The sequence below is a fragment of the Ranitomeya variabilis genome, chromosome 4 (assembly GCF_051348905.1).
Source record: "Ranitomeya variabilis isolate aRanVar5 chromosome 4, aRanVar5.hap1, whole genome shotgun sequence".
Lineage (NCBI taxonomy): Eukaryota > Metazoa > Chordata > Amphibia > Anura > Dendrobatidae > Ranitomeya > Ranitomeya variabilis.
The window spans coordinates 740,163,869-740,180,745 of record NC_135235.1 but is presented as its reverse complement, the minus strand read 5'-3'; the positions used below and the strand labels follow the sequence as shown (position 1 = coordinate 740,180,745).

The following is a 16,877-nucleotide window of genomic DNA, read 5'->3' as shown; positions in this document are numbered from 1 at the left end:
TGTGTGTGACTGACTTTGTATCTATTCTATGTGTATATACTGTTTGTAATGTATCTGTTCTATTCTGTAGCCTCATGCTGTGATTTTCTTGTATGTGGAAGATGAATTTCTGGCTTTTCATCAATATATCTATATATAGTTATATAACAATAATTTATTTCTATAGCTCCAACATATTCTGCAGCACTTTACAGTTTAGAGGGGACTTGTACAGACAATAGACATTACAGCATAACCGTGAACACCTAGATCAAAACAGATACCAAGAGGAATGAGGGCCCTGCTCGCAAGCTTACAGTCTGAGGAAAAAGGGGAGACACGAGAGGTGGATGGTAAGAATTGCTTTTGTTGTTCGGACCAGCCATAGTGTTAGAATCGGGTGTTCGTGTAATGCTGTACGAACCAGTTATCAGCCTAAATATGTAACAGTAGTTAACCTCAGGTCATTAACAGAACTGAGGGTATGGGTAGGGTGGTAGGCTGAGATGAGGGAGAAGATGTAGGTTGGTGCTGAGCCATGGAGTTCTTTGTGGGTGAGGGTAATAAGTTTGTGCTGGATTCTGGAATGGATGGGTAACCAGGGTAATGACTGCCACAAGGTAACGGCATCAGAATAATGATTGGTGAGGAATATGATCCAGGCTGCAGCATTCAAGACAGATTGGAGCGGGGAGCGTTTGGTAAGAGGGAGACCGATTAGAAGAGAATTACAATAGTCCAGATGAGAATGAATAAGAGAAATAGTAAGAGTTTTTTTGCAGAGTTGAAAGTAAGAAAAGGTCAAATTCTAGAAATGTTTTTGATGTGCAGATAACAAGAGCTAGCCAGTGATCAGATGTGAGGGGTGAATGACATCTCGACATCAAGTATGACCCCAAGACAGCGGACATGTTGCTGGGGACAGACTATGAAACCACACACTGAAATGGCAATGTTGGACATAGGGAGGTTGGTAGAGGGAGGAAACACAAGAAGTTCAGTTGTTGACAGAGGACATGATGTTAGAGACAGCGGTATGACAATCACTGGTCTTTTATAAGAAGGCAGGCATGATATCAGGAGAAGTGGTGTATAATTGGGTGTCATCAGCATAGATATGGTACTGGAAACCAAATCTACTGATTGTTTGTCCAACAGGGGCAGTATACAAAGAGAAAAGGAGGGGGCCTAGAACTGATCCTTGAGGAACCCCAACTGTAAGGGGAAAAGGACAGGAGGAGGAGGAGCCAACAAAGATACAGTGAAGGAGCTGTCAGAGAGATAGGAGGAGAACCAGCATAGAACGGTGTCCTTGAGACCAATGGAGCTGAACATACTGAGGAGGAGCTGGTGATCCACAGTGTCGAATGCTGCAGAGAGATCTAAGAGAAATAGCATGGAGTAGTGACCATTAGATTTAGCGGTTAATAGATCATTAGAGACTTTAGTGAGGGCAGTTTCAGTAGTGTGCAAGTGCGGAAACTGGATTGTAGGGAGAAGAGAGTTATCTGAGAGATAGTGGACCAGGCGTTCCAGGAGTTTAGAGATGAAGGGAAGATTAGAGACAGGTCTATAGTTAGCGGCACAGTTTTGGTCGAGGGATGGCTTTTTAAGTAATGCATGTATAATGACATGCTTAAATGAGGAGGGAAATATACCAGAAGAGAGAGAGAGGTTGAGTATTTTTGTTAGGTGAGTGGTGACAGCGGTGGAAAGGGACTGGAGGAGATGTGATGGAATGGGGTCACTGGTGCAAGTGGTAGGGCGAAAAGATGCAAGTACTCTGATTACTTCTTCTGTGGCTGGTTCAAAATCAGAGAGTGAGCGAGATGTAGTAGGGGAGGGAGAACAGTGCATGGTATGAGGGGATTGGGAGATAATTTCCTGTCTGATAAGGTCAGTTTTTTTCTTTGAAATAATTGTCCAGATCGTCAGCGAGGAGATCCGTGGTTGTAGACTGCACTCTTGGGTTGAGTAGGGAATGAAAAGTGTCAGAGACATTTCGGGATATTAGATGTGAGGTGATGATGGTGTTAAAATAGGTTTGTTTGGAGAGGTGAAGGGCAGTGTTGTAGGTTTTAAACATAAACTTATAATAGATGAAATCTTCTTGTAGATTGGATTTTCTCCACAGACGTTCGGCGCACCTGGAACACAGCTGTAGGAAACATGTTTGCAAAGTGTGCCACGGTTGTCGCCATCTGTGCCGTATTGTTCTATGAATAGGAGGTGCAATGAGGGTGGGGATGTCACAGAAGAGAAAATGTTGAAGCCTGGTGGCAAAGTGATCCAGAAACTGATGGGAGGGGCCCGGAGGAATACACAATCACCACTCGCATGGAGAAGAGGATGTAGAGTCTGACAGCATGGACCTCAAAAGAAGAGAAGACAAGTGAGGGCACTTGAGGGATATCCTGAAAGGTACATTTGGGTCAAAGAAGCAGGCCAACACCTCCATCTGCTCAGTTGTCCGATCTTGGGGTATGAGAGAAGTATAGTCCACCATATGAGAGAGCAGCAGTTGCGGGGGTGTCTGACTGCTGGGTCCAGGTTTCGGTAAAAACCAGAACGGTAAGAGAATCAGAAAGGAAGAAGTCATGGATGAAGGAGCGTTTATTACACACTGAACGAGAATTCCAAAGGGGCACAATTAAAAGAGATAAAAGGCATTCAGGGAATAATCATGAGATTTGAGGGGGGTTCTGAGTGTAGCAGTTGAGGGCTTTGACTCACTATAACATGGGGGGCCGGGGTTGGGAGAGATATCTCCTGCGACTAGGGAAGGAGGATAGAAAGAGTGAGCAGATGGATAAGTGATTTGTGAGAGCATCTCTTGTGTTGGATGGTGGGACTGAAAGGATCTGTGCTGTTTAGAAATGTTAAGAGCATGAGTGCTATACATGGGAATGGACTGAGGGGCCGATATGGATGGAGTGTGTGTGTGTGTGTGTGTGTGTGTGTGTGTGTGTGTGTGTATATATACAGCTCTGGCAAAAATTAAGAGACCACCACATCAAAACCCTGTCATGGGCAGCCCAATCTCCAGACCTGAACTCCATTGAAAACCTCTGGAATTTAATCAAGAGGATGATGGATAGTCACAAGCCATCAAACAAACAAGAACTACTTACATTTTTGCGCCAGAAGCAGTGTGAAAGACTGGTGGAAAGCATGCCAAGACGCATGAAAGCTGTGATTAAAATCATGGTTATTCCACAAAATATTGATTTCTGAACTGTTCCTGAGTTAAAACATTCGTATTGATGTTTCTAAATGATTATGAACTTGTTTTATTTGCATTATTTGAGGTCTGAAAGCCATGGGTTTTTTTTTTATTTAATTTTTACAATTTTTCTTTGTCAGAAAAAAATACTAAATTTATTTGGAAATTCAGAGACATGTTGTCAGAAGTTTATAGAATAAAAGAACAATTTTACATTTTACTCCGAAATATACGTATAAAGAGAAAAATCAGACAAACTGAACATTTTGCAGTGGTCTCTTAATTTTTGCCAGAGCTGTGTGTGTGTGTATATGTGTGTATGTATGCCTATATGTATATGTATATGTATGTATGTATGTATATATATATATATATATATATGTGTGTGTGTGTGTGTGTGTGTGTGTGTGTGTCTATATATATATATATATATAATATATATATATATATATATATATATATATATATATATATATATATATATATATATATATATAGATAGAATGTACAGTACAGACCAAAAGTTTGGACACTCTTTCTCCTTTAAAGATTTTTCTGTATTTTCATAACTATGGAAATTGTAAATTCACACTGAAGGCATCAAAACTATGAATTAACACATGTGGAATTATATACTTAACAAAAAAGTGTGAAACAACTGAAAATATTGGTCAAATAGCCCTTACACAGCCCCTGGAGCTGTTTGGGGTCATTGTCCTGTTGAAAAATAAATGATGGTCCAACTAAATGCAAACCAGATGGAATAGCATGCCGCCGCAAGATGCTGTGGTAGCCATGCTGGTTCAGTATGCCTTCAATTTTGAATAAATCCCAAACAGTGTCACCCGCAAAGCACCCCCACACCATCACACCTCCTCCTCCATGCTTCACGGTGGGAACCAGGCATGTAGAGTCCATCCGCTCACCTTTTCTGCGTCGCACAAAGACACGGTGGTTGGAACCAAAGATCTCAAATTTGGACTCATCAGACCAAAGCACAGATTTCCACTGGTCTAATGTTCATTCCTTGTGTTCGTTAGTCCAAACAAGTCTCTTCTGCTTGTTGCCTGTCCTTAGCAGTGGTTTCCTAGCAGCTATTTTACCATGAAGGCCTGCTGCACAAAGTCTCCTCTTAACAGTTGTTGTAGAGATGTCTGCTGCTAGAACTCTGTGTGGCATTGACCTGGTCTCTAATCTGAGCTGCTGTTAAACTGCGATTTCTGAGGGGAGGCTGGTGACTCGGATAAACTTCTCAGAAGCAGAGGTGACTCTTGGTCTTCCTTTCCTGAGGTGGTCCTCATGTGAGCCAGTTTCTTTGTAGCGCTTGATGGTTTTTGCCACTGCACTTGGGGACACTTTCAAAGTTTTCCCAATTTTTCAGACTGACTGACCTTCATTTCTTAACCCCTTAATCCCATATGACGTACTATCCCGTCAAGGTGGGGTGGGCCTTAATTCCCACCGACGGGATAGTACGTTATATGCTCTCGGGGGGAGCGCGGCCGGGTGTCAGCTGACTATCGCAGCTGACATCCGGCACTATGTGCCAGGAGCGGTCACGGACCGCCCCCGGCACATTAACCCCCGGCACAACGCGATCAAACATGATCGCGATGTGCCGGCGGTATAAGGAAGGATCGCGCAGGGAGGGGGCTCCCTGCGGGCTTTCCTGAGACCCCCGGAGCAACGCGATGTGATCGCGTTGCTCCGAGGGTCTCCTAGCTCCTTCCTCGCTGCAGGCCGCGGCATGGCCGCGGCATCCGGGTCCTGCAGGGAGGGAGGTGGCTTACCGAGTGTTTGCTCAGAGCAGACGCTGGTAAGCCTGCAGCCCTGCACAGCAGATCGCAGATCTGACAGAGTGCTGTGCACACTGTCAGATCAATGATCTGTAATGTCCCCCCCTGGGACAAAGTAAAAAATAAAAAATAAAATTCTCCACATGTGTGTAAAAAAAAAAAAAATAAAAAAAAAAATTCCTAAATAAAGAAAAAAAAAATATTTATTATTCCCATAAATACATTTCTTTATCTAAATAAAAAAAAAACAATAAAAGTACACATGTTTAGTATCGCCGCGTCCGTAACGACCCAACCTATAAAACTGTCCCACTAGTTAACCCCTTCAGTGAACACCGTAAAAAAAATTTAAAAAAAGAGGCAGAAAACAACGTTTTATTATCATACCGTCGAACAAAAAGTGGAATAACACGTGATCAAAAAGACAGATATAAATAACCATGGTACCGCTGAATACGCCATCTTGTCCCGCAAAAAACGAGCTGCCATACAGCATCATCAGCAAAAAAATAAAGTTATAGTTTTCAGAATAAAGTGATGCCAAAATAATTATTTTTTCTATAAAATAGTTTTTATAGTATAAAAGCGCCAAAACATAAAAAATGATATAAATGAGGTATTGCTCTAATTGTACTGACCCGAAGAATAAAACTGCTATATCAATTTTACCAAACGTGGAACGGTATAAACACCCCCCCCCCCCCCCCCCCCAAAAGAAATTCATGAATAGCTGGTTTTTGGTCATTCTGCCTCACAAAAATCGGAATAAAAAGCGATAAAAAAAAGTCAACTTGTCCCGCAAAAATCAAGACCTCACATGACTCTGTGGACCAAAATATGGAAACATTATAGGTCTCAAAATGTGGAGACGCAAAAACTTTTTTGCTATAAAAAGCGTCTTTCAGTGTGTGACGGCTGCCAATCATAAAAATCCGCTATAAAAAACGCTATAAAAGTAAATGAAACCCTCCTTCATCACCCCCTTAGTTAGGGAAAAATAATAAAATTAAAAAAATGTATTTCCATTTTCCCATTAGGGCTAGGGTTAGGGTTGGTGCTAAAGTTAGGGTTGGGGCTAGGGTTAGGGTTAGGGTTTGGATTACATTTACAGCTGGGATTAGGGTTGGGATTAGAGTTAGGGGTGTGTCAGGGTTAGGGGTGTCGTTAGGGTAACCATTGGGATTAGGGTTAAGAGTGTGTTTGGATTAGGGTTTCAGTTAGAATTGGGGAGTTTCCACTTTCCACTGTTTAGGCACATCAGGGGCTCTCCAAACGCGACATGGCGTCCGATCTCAATTCCAGCCAATTCTGCGTTGAAAAAGTAAAACAGTGCTCCTTCCCTTCCGAGCTCTCCCGTGCGCCCAAACAGGGGTTTACCCCAACATATGGGGTATCAGCGTACTCAGGAAAAATTGTACAACAACTTTTCGGGTCCAATTTCTCCTGTTACCCTTGGTAAAATAAAACAAATTGGAGCTGAAATAAATTTTGTGTGAAAAAAGTTAAATGTTCATTTTTATTTAAACATTCCAAAAATTCCTGTGAAACACCTGAAGGGTTAATAAACTACTTGAATGTGGTTTTGAGCACCTTGAGGGGTGCAGTTTTTAGAATGGTGTCACACTTGGGTATTTTCTATCATATAGACCCCTCAAAATGACTTCAAATGAGATGTGGTCCCTAAAGAAAATGGTGTTGTAAAAATGAGAAATTGCTGGTCAACTTTTAACCCTTAACTCCCTAACAAAAAAAAATTTTGGTTCCAAAATTGTGCTGATGTAAAGTAGACATGTGGGAAATGTTACCTATTAAGTATTTTGTGTGACATATCTCTGTGATTTAAGGGCATAAAAATTCAAAGTTGGAAAATTGCAAAATTTTCAAAATTTTTGCAAAATTTCCATTTTTTTCACAAATAAACGTTATATCGAATACATTTTACCACTATCATGAAGTACTATATGTCTCGAGAAAACACTGTCAGAACCGCCAAGATCCGTTGAAGCGTTCCAGAGTTATAACCTCATAAAGGGACAGTGGTCAGAATTGTAAAAATCGGCCCGGTCATTAACGTGCAAACCACCCTCGGGGCTTAAGGGGTTAAAGTAATGATGACCACTCATTTTTCTAAGCTGCTTTTTTCTTGCCACAATACAAATTCTAACAGTCTATCCAGTAGGACTATCAGCTGTGTATCCCCCAGACATCTGCTCAACACAACTGATGGTCCCAACCCCATTTACACTGTGTTCCAAATGATTCTGCACAAAGAGTTTAGGAGTGATAATGTAAGAATTTTTTTGTTTGTCATTTAAACTCATTGATGGTGATGTGTGTCAGGGCTCTTTATATCACTGAAAGCAATTGCAGATACCTGTGCAAATTAGTTTGGCAGGTGTGTCCAAATAAAGGCAAGACTACTTAAGAAGGCTGTTCCACATTATTAAGCAGCCTACATTTTTTGCCAAAATGGGAAAGAAAAAGGATGTGTCGGCTGCTGAGAAGCAACAGATTGTGGATATTTAGGTCAAGGCATGACTACAATTAACATTGCCAAGACACTTCATCGTGATCATCGCACAATCAAGAAGTATGTAGCTGATTCCCAGTACACACGTGTGCGTGTTGATAAGGAAAAATTGAGGACTCTTTCCAACAGGCAATTGCATAAGGTTAAAAGAGCAGCTGCAAAAATGCCTTGTCATAGCTGCAGACAAGTTTTTGAAGCTGCTGGTGCCTCCAACGTCCCCAGAACCACAAGATGCAGGGTCCTTTAGAGGTTTGCAGCTGTGCGTAAGCAATCCTGTTGACCACCTCTATCCACTGCACACAAGCAGAAATTGCTCCAGTGGGCCAAATGATACATGAAGACTGACTTCCAAACTGTTTTGTTCACCGATGAGGGCCATGCACAGCTCGATGGACCAGATGGATGGAGTGGAGGATGGCTGGTTGATGGACACCCCATGAAAACACGGCTAAGGCGCCAACAAGGAGGAGGTGGAGTAATGTTTTGGGCTGGAATCATGGGGAGAGAGATTGTCGGCCCCTTTATGATCCCTGAAAGGGTAAAGATGAACTCCATAATCCATGTGGAGTTTCTAAAACAACACTTCCTGCCATGGTTCAAGAGGAAGAACCGTGCTTTCCGCAGCAAGATCATTTTCATGCATGATAATGCACCGTCTCATGCTGCAAAAAACACATCTGCATCTCTGGCTGCTATGGGCATAAAAGAGGACAAACTTATGGTGTGGCCACCATCTTCCCCTGACCTCAACTCCATTGTGAACCTCTGGAACATCATCAAAAGGAGTGTCTATGATGGCGGGAGGCAGTTCACATCTGAGCAACAGCTCTGGGAGGGTATTCTGTCCACATGCAAAACAATTGAAGCAGAAACCATCCAAAAACTGACAAATTCAATGGACGAGTGAGTTCAGAAGCTTCTTTCGAACAAGGGGTCCTATGTGCAAATGTAACATCACCTAGAATAAAGTTTTCACTTGAAAACGGTTTGATTTCATTTTGTAATAAGCTGATAATGCTTATAACTTCACAATTGACCATTTTTTTGTTCAAAATAAAAAAAAAAGGTTGAAAACTCTGCTGTGCATAATTTGGAACATGCATTTTGACTGTTTATTTTTTTAAAAAAAGATACTGTTTTCATAGGCAGTTTGTTCCAAAACATTGCAATTATACTAGAATAGTAGATGACTGGAAAATAACAATGACTGCAATTCAGATAGGTAATTTAGAGAAAATATGAGGAAATATTATTTGCATAATAATTTGGAGCACAGTGTAATAAGGCAAGAAAACCCACTTATTAAACCTGACAGGGCACACCTGTGAAGTGAAAACCATTTCTGGTGACATCAAAGCAAAAGGTGGCTACTTTGAAGAACCAAGAATATAAAACATATTTTCAGTTGTTTCACACTTTTTTGTTAAATATATAATTCCACATGTGTTAATTCATAGTTTTGATGCCTACAGTGTGAATTTACAATTTTCATAATCATGAAAATACAGAAAAATCTTCAAATGAGAAGGTGTGTCCAAACTTTTGGTCTGTACTGTATAATGTGTATGTGTATTCAAGAATATTTCCATGGAAGAATATGTGTAAATGACAGAGCAATTCTCTATGTCAATGTTCGTATTAAAATTGTATTGCAATCGAATAGCAATTACATGGCATTTGGATGTCATTTGGATGCTTGGTGTGAAAAATCGTATTGTACTCGCATGAAAATCACATGGCACTTGCATGACACTAGTCCTACTTTTCTGGACTGAAATCTCCACTTTGCACTGACGAGCGGCAGTACCCGAAATGATCCCCATCAAACGCCTCTCAGCCAAACCAGATGTCCACTTAGCACTGATGAGGGGCAGTACCCCGAAACACAGTGTCTGCAAATTGATATTCTGGTTTGTCTTTTATCCTAAGTCATGTGACAACGCTCGATAAAGGGTCGACATCCAATATGTGGCACTAGAGTTCTAGTCCTCTTACTCTCTGAAGAGACAATTTGCAGATTTCCCAAAAAAACTTTGCGGTTTTAAGTCTCCTCACCTCGACATGCTTAACATGTCACTCTCCGCAAGGAGAAACGATACTTCTTAGATCCTGGACTGAAATCAGAACTTTTTTCATGGTAATGAGTACAAGTCCTTAACACCTAATCCCCTGAAGCCACTGTCCCCTGTAAACAAACAAAAATAAAAGACAACAATATCTCTCACTTGTCCAACGTTGAAAGAATCGAGTTACCAAAGCTGTAATCCATCTGTGTGACATTTGCTCATAATAATAATAATAATATAATAATCTTTATATAGCGCCAACATGTTCCACACGCTTTACAATTCAACAGTTCATATACAGCAATCATAACAAAGTTAATGATAATACAATAATTAATGAAAAGATATTGACGACCCTGCCCATAAAAGCTTACAATCTACAATGTAGTGAGAGAGGGGCTTATTTGCAATGATGGTCCAGCCATCTTGAGGAATTGGGATAGATAAAAGTTGGATGAGCTAGTCACCAGCCAATATTTGTAGTGCTTTTGGGTGCGATGGAGTTTGAAAGAGGGTTATGAGGCAACCGCTCCTGCTGAAGAGCAGGGGGAAAATGACTCCCTGCAGCGAGAGCGGGCCTATGAACTGTGCTGACTTCAGTGAGATCATTGCAGTTCACCGTGAGAAATCAGGGTTCAACGAGTCATACTCCCCAGCTTTTCAACGAGATCGGTGGCCTCAGGCCACCTCTTATGCTGATGAGCAAATGTCGCACAGATGAATTACGTCGTGGGACACCTTAAATTCTTTCAACTTTGGACAGGTGGGGGATATTGTTGTTTTTTCATTTTTGTTTCAGGGAGTTAGGTGTTAAGGTGAGTATAATGTAATTTTTTTTTTTAATTTTTTTTTTTATACTTAATTTTACGCTATGTAGACGCTCAACATTGTCCCCTGCTCACGCTGATCACAAGCAGAGCAGGGTACAATGATATAAGCTGTCTTCAACACCCGGAGCCAGGGATCAGCGCCAACAGTACCTCTGATTCCCAGGTGACGGTAATTGTCACACCGATGACCCACTGATGTCATCTGTGGGTCATCAGGTTGCGAGACAATTTGCGGACCGTGCTGCTGCTAAAAAACAGTCATGTCAGCGTGTCTTGCCCACAGACACACGGTCCGTGGAAACACTGACTTGTGCAGATCTATTAATTTGAATGGGTCTATGTTTTGAAGTGTCTCCAGTACGTATGAAAACTGTCACCACATACCGGAGACATTGACGTGTGAAGACGGCCTTAAGCGGGTACTCCCATTTTCAAGATCCTATTTCAAAATATAGTAAGTGTAATAATAGCAAATACCTTCAATTAGAAATGTGGTATAATTTTCCTTATTCTCTATGTCGCTTACCCCATGTCCAGGGCATTGCAGTAGCTTAGGTATGGTTAGGTTATGACCACTAGCACCTGACAGTCACTATATGAGTGGTAGTAACCATGGATACCTAAGCTAATGCAATGCCCTGCATATGGGGTGAGCAACATAGCGAGTCAGAAGAACTATACTATATATTTCCTAATATTATTATTACACCTACCACATATTGGGATAGTTGATCAGAGATGGGAATACCCCTTTAAGATTCTTACATGTTTTTATGGTGTATCTTTTTATCTGTTGCTATAGATTGTAATGGAATAAAGCTTACTTTTAATCCTCCCTTTATTACTTCAAACTTTTCTACGTTTGTGTATTATATTTGTCAATTGTACTTTAGAGGTTCAGTACAATGGGATTTGTGAACAGGTGCCTCACCACTGTCTTAGGTTATAGTATCGTTATACTTTGAGTTGTATAGAATTATGACTATAGAAATGATGTAAAATATAAGGCGCTGATATTGAAAAAAATAAAAATCCATTTTATTCTTGGCAGATGACTGTGGTGTCAAACCGGATACCTATGAAAAGCATGCCATTATTCCAGCTATACCTCTAGCCCTTCAGAGCAAAAATCAATCATCGGAGCTTTTTCAATCAGTCACCTATTTGGATTCATCACAGACTGTTAAGCAGAATGAAAGCCACAAAAGTGATGTTGAACATCAAATAATTCCCACAGCCAAGAAACCATTTTCCTGTTCAGAATGTGGGAAATATTTTAAATATAAATCTAAGTTGCTTACACATGAGATAATTCACACAGGAGAAAAGCCATTTTCATGTTCAGAATGTGGGAAATGTTTTAACCGTAAGTCAAATTTGCTTACACATTACAGAAGTCATACAGGGGAGAAGCCTTTTTCATGTTCAGAATGTGGGAATTGTTTCAACCATAAGTCACATTTTCTTACACATTGCAGAATTCATACAGGGGAGGAGCCGTATTCATGTTCAGAATGTGGGAAAAGTTTTATCCAGAGATCAGATCTTCTTAATCATCAAAGAAGTCACACAGGAAAGAAACCATATCCATGTATAGAATGTGGGAAATGTTTTAGCCGTAAGTCAAATTTGCTTACACATTACAGAAGTCATACAGGGGAGAAGCCTTTTTCATGTTCAGAATGTGGGAAATGTTTTACCAAGAAACCAGATCTTGTTAGCCATCAAAGAATTCATGCAGGTGAGAAGCCATATTCATGTCCAGAATGTGGGAATTGTTTCAACCATAAGTCACATGTTCTTAAACATTGCAGAATTCATACAGGGGAGAAGCCGTATTCATGTTCAGAATGTGGGAAAAGTTTTATCCAGAGATCAGATCTTCTTACACATCAAAGAGTCCACACAGGAGAGAAGCCATATTCATGTCCAGAATGTGGCAAATGTTTCAGCCAGAAAGCATATTTCCTTATGCATCAGCGAACTCACACAGGGGAGAAGCTATTTTCATGTTCAGAATGTGGGAAAAGTTTTATCCAGAGATCAAATCTTCTTAAACATCAGAGAATTCACACAGGAGACAAGCCATATCCATGTACAGAATGTGGGAAATGTTTTATCCAGAGATCAGATCTTCATAAACATCAGAGAATTCACACAGGAGAGAAACCATATCCATGTATAGAATGTGGGAAATGTTACAGTACGAGTTCAAAACTTGTTGCACATCAGAGAACTCACACAGGCTAGAAACCATTCTTTATGTTAAGATTGTAGGAAATGTTATTCCTGTGAATCACATCTTCTTCATCATCTAAAAACTCATGTAGACTGAAGGAAATAATCAATAAGGGAATCAGACAGTAGAGTTATATTTAGTTGACAAATGGGTGAAACAGGATATACCAGTATTGTAAGCACAAAGGGGCTTTTGCTGGAGGTAGGTGTCAATCCTGGAACCTTTGCTCTTGGATTCTCAGCTTAGCAAATGGTCTGTACTAGAAAGAATATCTCCTATTGTCCATGTGGGAAGAGACAGGTATTTGAAAGGGCTCATTGTTAATTTGTAGACAGCATTATTTAACCTCTTCACTACTTGCGCTGCATATACAGTACAGACCAAAAGTTTGGACACACCTTCTCATCTAAAGATTTTTCTGTATTTTCATGACTATGAAAATTGTAGATTCACACTGAAGGCATCAAAACTATGAATTAACACATGTGGAATTATATACTTAACAAAAAAGTGTGAAACAACAGAAAATATGTCTTATATTGTAGGTTCTTCAAAGTAGCCACCTTTTGCTTTGATGACTGCTTTGCACACTCTTGGCATTCTCTTGATGAGCTTCAAGAGGTAGTCACCGGGAATGGTTTTCACTTCACAGGTGTGCCCTGTCAGGTTTAATAAGTGGGATTTCTTGCCTTATAAATGGGGTTGGGACCATCAGTTGTGTTGAGCAGAAGTCTAGTGGATACACAGCTGATACTCCTACTGAGTAGACTGTTAGCTGCTTTTTTCTTGCCATAATACAACTTGTAAGTAAAGAAAAACAAGTGGCCATCATTACTTTAAGAAATTAAGGTCAGTCAGTCCGAAAAATTACGAAAACTTTGAAAGTGTCCCCAAGTGCAGTGGCAAAAACCATCAAGCGCTACAAAGAAACTGGCTCACATGAGCACTGCCCCAGGAATGGAAGACCAAGAGTCACCTCTGCTTCTGAGGATAAGTTTATCTGAGTCTCCAGCCTCAGAAATCGCAGGTTAACAGCAGCTCAGATTAGAGACCAGGTCAATGCCACACAGAGTTCTAGCAGCAGACACATCTCTACAACAACTGTTAAGAGGAGACTTTGTGCAGCAGGCCTTCATGGTAAAATAGCTGCTAGGAAAGCACTGCTAAGGACAGGCAACAAGCAGAAGAGACTTGTTTGGGCTAAAGAACACAAGGAATGGACATTAGACCAGTGGAAATCTGTGCTTTGGTCTGATGAGTCCAAATTTGAGATCTTTGGTTCCAATCACCATGTCTTTATGCGACGCAGAAAAGGTGAACGGATGGACTCTAGATGCCTGGTTCCCACCGTGAAGCATGGAGGAGGAGGCGTGATGGTGTGGGGGTGCTTTTCTGGTGACACTGTTGGGGATTTATTCAAAATTGAAGGCATACTTAACCAGCATGGCTACCACAGCATCTTGCAGCGGCATGCTATTCCATCCGGTTTGCGTTTATTTGGACCATCATTTAATTTTGAACAGGACAATGACCCCAAACACCTACAGGCTGTGTAAGGGCTATTTGACCAATAGGGAGAGTGATGGGGTGCCACGCCAGATGACCTGGCCTCCACAGTCACCAGACCTGAACCCAAACGAGATGGTTTTGGGTGAGCTGGACCGCAGAATGAAGGCAAAAGGGCCAACAAGTGCTAAGCATATCTGGGAACTCCTTCAAGATTGTTGGAAGACGATTCCCGGTAACTACCTCTTGAAGCTCATCAAGAGAATGCCAAGAGTGTGCAAAGCAGTCATCAAAGCAAAAGGTGGCTACTTTGATGAAACTAGAATATCAGACACATTTTCAGTTGCTTCACACTTTTTTGTTAAGTACTGTATATAATTCCATATGTGTTAATTCATAGTTTTGATGCCTTCATTGTGAATGTACAATTTTCATAGTCATAAAAATACAGAAAAATCTTTAACCCCTTTCTGACATTAGACGTACTATCCCGTCGAGGTGGGGTGGGCCCGTATGACCACCGACGGGATAGTACGTCATATGCGATCGGCCGCACTCACGGGGGGACCGCGGCCGGGTGTCAGCTGCATATCGCAGCTGACATCCGGCACTATGTGCCAGGAGCGGTCACGGACCGCCCCCGGCACATTAACCCCCGGCACAACGCGATCAAACATGATCGCGATGTGCCGGCGGTATAAGGAAGCATCGCGCAGGGAGGGGGCTCCCTGCGGGCTTCCCTGAGACCCCCGGAGCAACGCGATGTGATCGCGTTGCTCCGAGGGTCTCCTAGCTCCTTCCTCGCTGCAGGTCCCGGATCCAAGATGGCCGCGACATCCGGGTCCTGCAGGGAGGGAGGTGGCTTACCGAGTGTCTGCTCAGAGCAGACGCTGGTAAGCCTGCAGCCCTGCACAGCAGATCGCAGATCTGACAGAGTGCTGTGCACACTGTCAGATCAATGATCTGTAATGTCCCCCCATGGGACAAAGTAAAAAAAAAAATTCCTAAATAAAGAAAAAAAAATATTTATTATTCCCATAAATACATTTCTTTATCTAAATAAGACCAAACAATAAAAGTACACATATTTAGTATCGCCGCGTCCGTAACGACCCAACCTATAAAACTGCCCCACTAGTTAACCCCTTCAGTAAACACCTTAAGAAAAAAAAAAAAAAAAAAAGAGGCAAAAAACAACGCTTTATTATCATACCACCGAACAAAAAGTGGAATAACACGCGATCAAAAAGACTGATATAAATAACCATGGTACCGCTGAAAACGTCATCTTGTCCCGCAAAAAAACAAGCTGACACACAGCATCATCAGCAAAAAAATAAAAAAGTTATAGTCCTGAGAATAAAGCGATACCAAAATAATTATTTTTTCTATAAAATAGTTTTTATCGTATAAAAGCGCCAAAACATAAAAAAAATGATATAAATGAGATATTGCTGTAATCGTACTGACCCGACGAATAAAACTGCTTTATCAATTTTACCAAACGCGGAACGGTATAAACGCCTCCCCCAAAAGAAATTAATGAATAGCTGGTTTTTGATCACTCTGCCTCACAAAAATCGGAATAAAAAGCGATCAAAAAATGTCACGTGTCCGAAAATTTTACTAATAAAAACGTCAACTCGTCCCGCAAAAAAAAAAATCTCACATGACTCTGTGGACTCAAATATGGAAAAATTATAGCTCTCAAAATGTGGTAACGCAAAAAATATTTTTTGCAATAAAAAACGTCTTTCAGTGTGTGACGGCTGCCAATCATAAAAATCCGCTAAAAAACCCGCTATAAAAGTAAATCAAACCCCCCTTCATCACCCCCTTAGTTAGAGAAAAATAAAAAAAATATTTATATCCATTTTCCCGTTAGGGTTAGGGCTAGGTGTTATGATCCTTAGTGGCTGAGGATCTCTAATTATTCCAGCTAAGTTACAGAACATAGAACCAGCTCTAGGGAGGTGGTAACTAGACTGACCGCAAATCTGATCCTACCCAAACACACTAAAGGTAGCCGGTGAACGTGCCTGAAATCCTAGACGTCTCGACGCAGCCTGAGAAACTGACTACCCCTAGAGAAAAATAAGACCTCACTTGCCTCTAGAGAAATAATCCCCAAAGATATAGAAAGCCCCCAACAAATAATAACGGTGAGGTAAGGGGAAGGCACATACGTAGAGATGAAATCAGATTCAGCAAATGAGGCCCGCTAATACTAGATAGCAGAAGACAGATAGTTGACTATGCGGTCAGTAAAAAACCCTACAAAATATCCATGCTGAGTATTCAAGAACCCCCGCACCAACTAACGGTGTGAGGGGAGAATCTCAGCCCCCTAGAGCTACCAGCAAGCTAGGAAATCACATTTTGGCAAGCTGGACAAGAAACATAATGAACACTGATGATCAAAAAATGAGCAAACGGAAACTTAGCTTATCTTGGAGAGACTGGTAGCAAGTTAGTCAGAAGGAATCAGAATAGCACTGAATACATTGATAGCAGGCAAGGAACTGAGTCTCCAGGAGAGCTAAATAGGAAACCACCCACAGCTAACGAGACAGCTGATAAGCCACAAACCTGCAGAAAGACATCACTCACACAATACCGCTTGTGACCACAGGAGGGAGCCCAGAAATAGAGTTCACAACAGCTAGGGTTAGGGCTAGGGTTAGGGCTAGTGTTACGGCTAGTGTTAG

The 16,877-nt window shown here is 41.2% G+C and overlaps 3 protein-coding genes across 4 annotated transcripts in view; all 3 read left to right on the top strand.

The window, feature by feature from the left end:
- Positions 1-13,205, top strand: part of LOC143768022 (uncharacterized) — a 209,043-nt gene extending 195,838 nt beyond the window's left edge. Inside the window, exon 6 of the mRNA XM_077256666.1 lies at positions 11,476-13,205. Coding sequence (XP_077112781.1) covers positions 11,476-12,674 — 1,199 coding nt within the window. The 3' untranslated portion in view covers positions 12,675-13,205. The remainder of the gene's footprint in view (positions 1-11,475) is intronic.
- Positions 1-16,877, top strand: part of LOC143768015 (uncharacterized) — a 611,009-nt gene that overhangs the window by 307,374 nt on the left and 286,758 nt on the right. The gene's annotated exons all lie outside the window — the stretch shown is intronic.
- The window catches only part of LOC143768029 (uncharacterized), a 788,341-nt gene that overhangs the window by 615,340 nt on the left and 156,124 nt on the right, over positions 1-16,877 (top strand). The window lies entirely within an intron of this gene.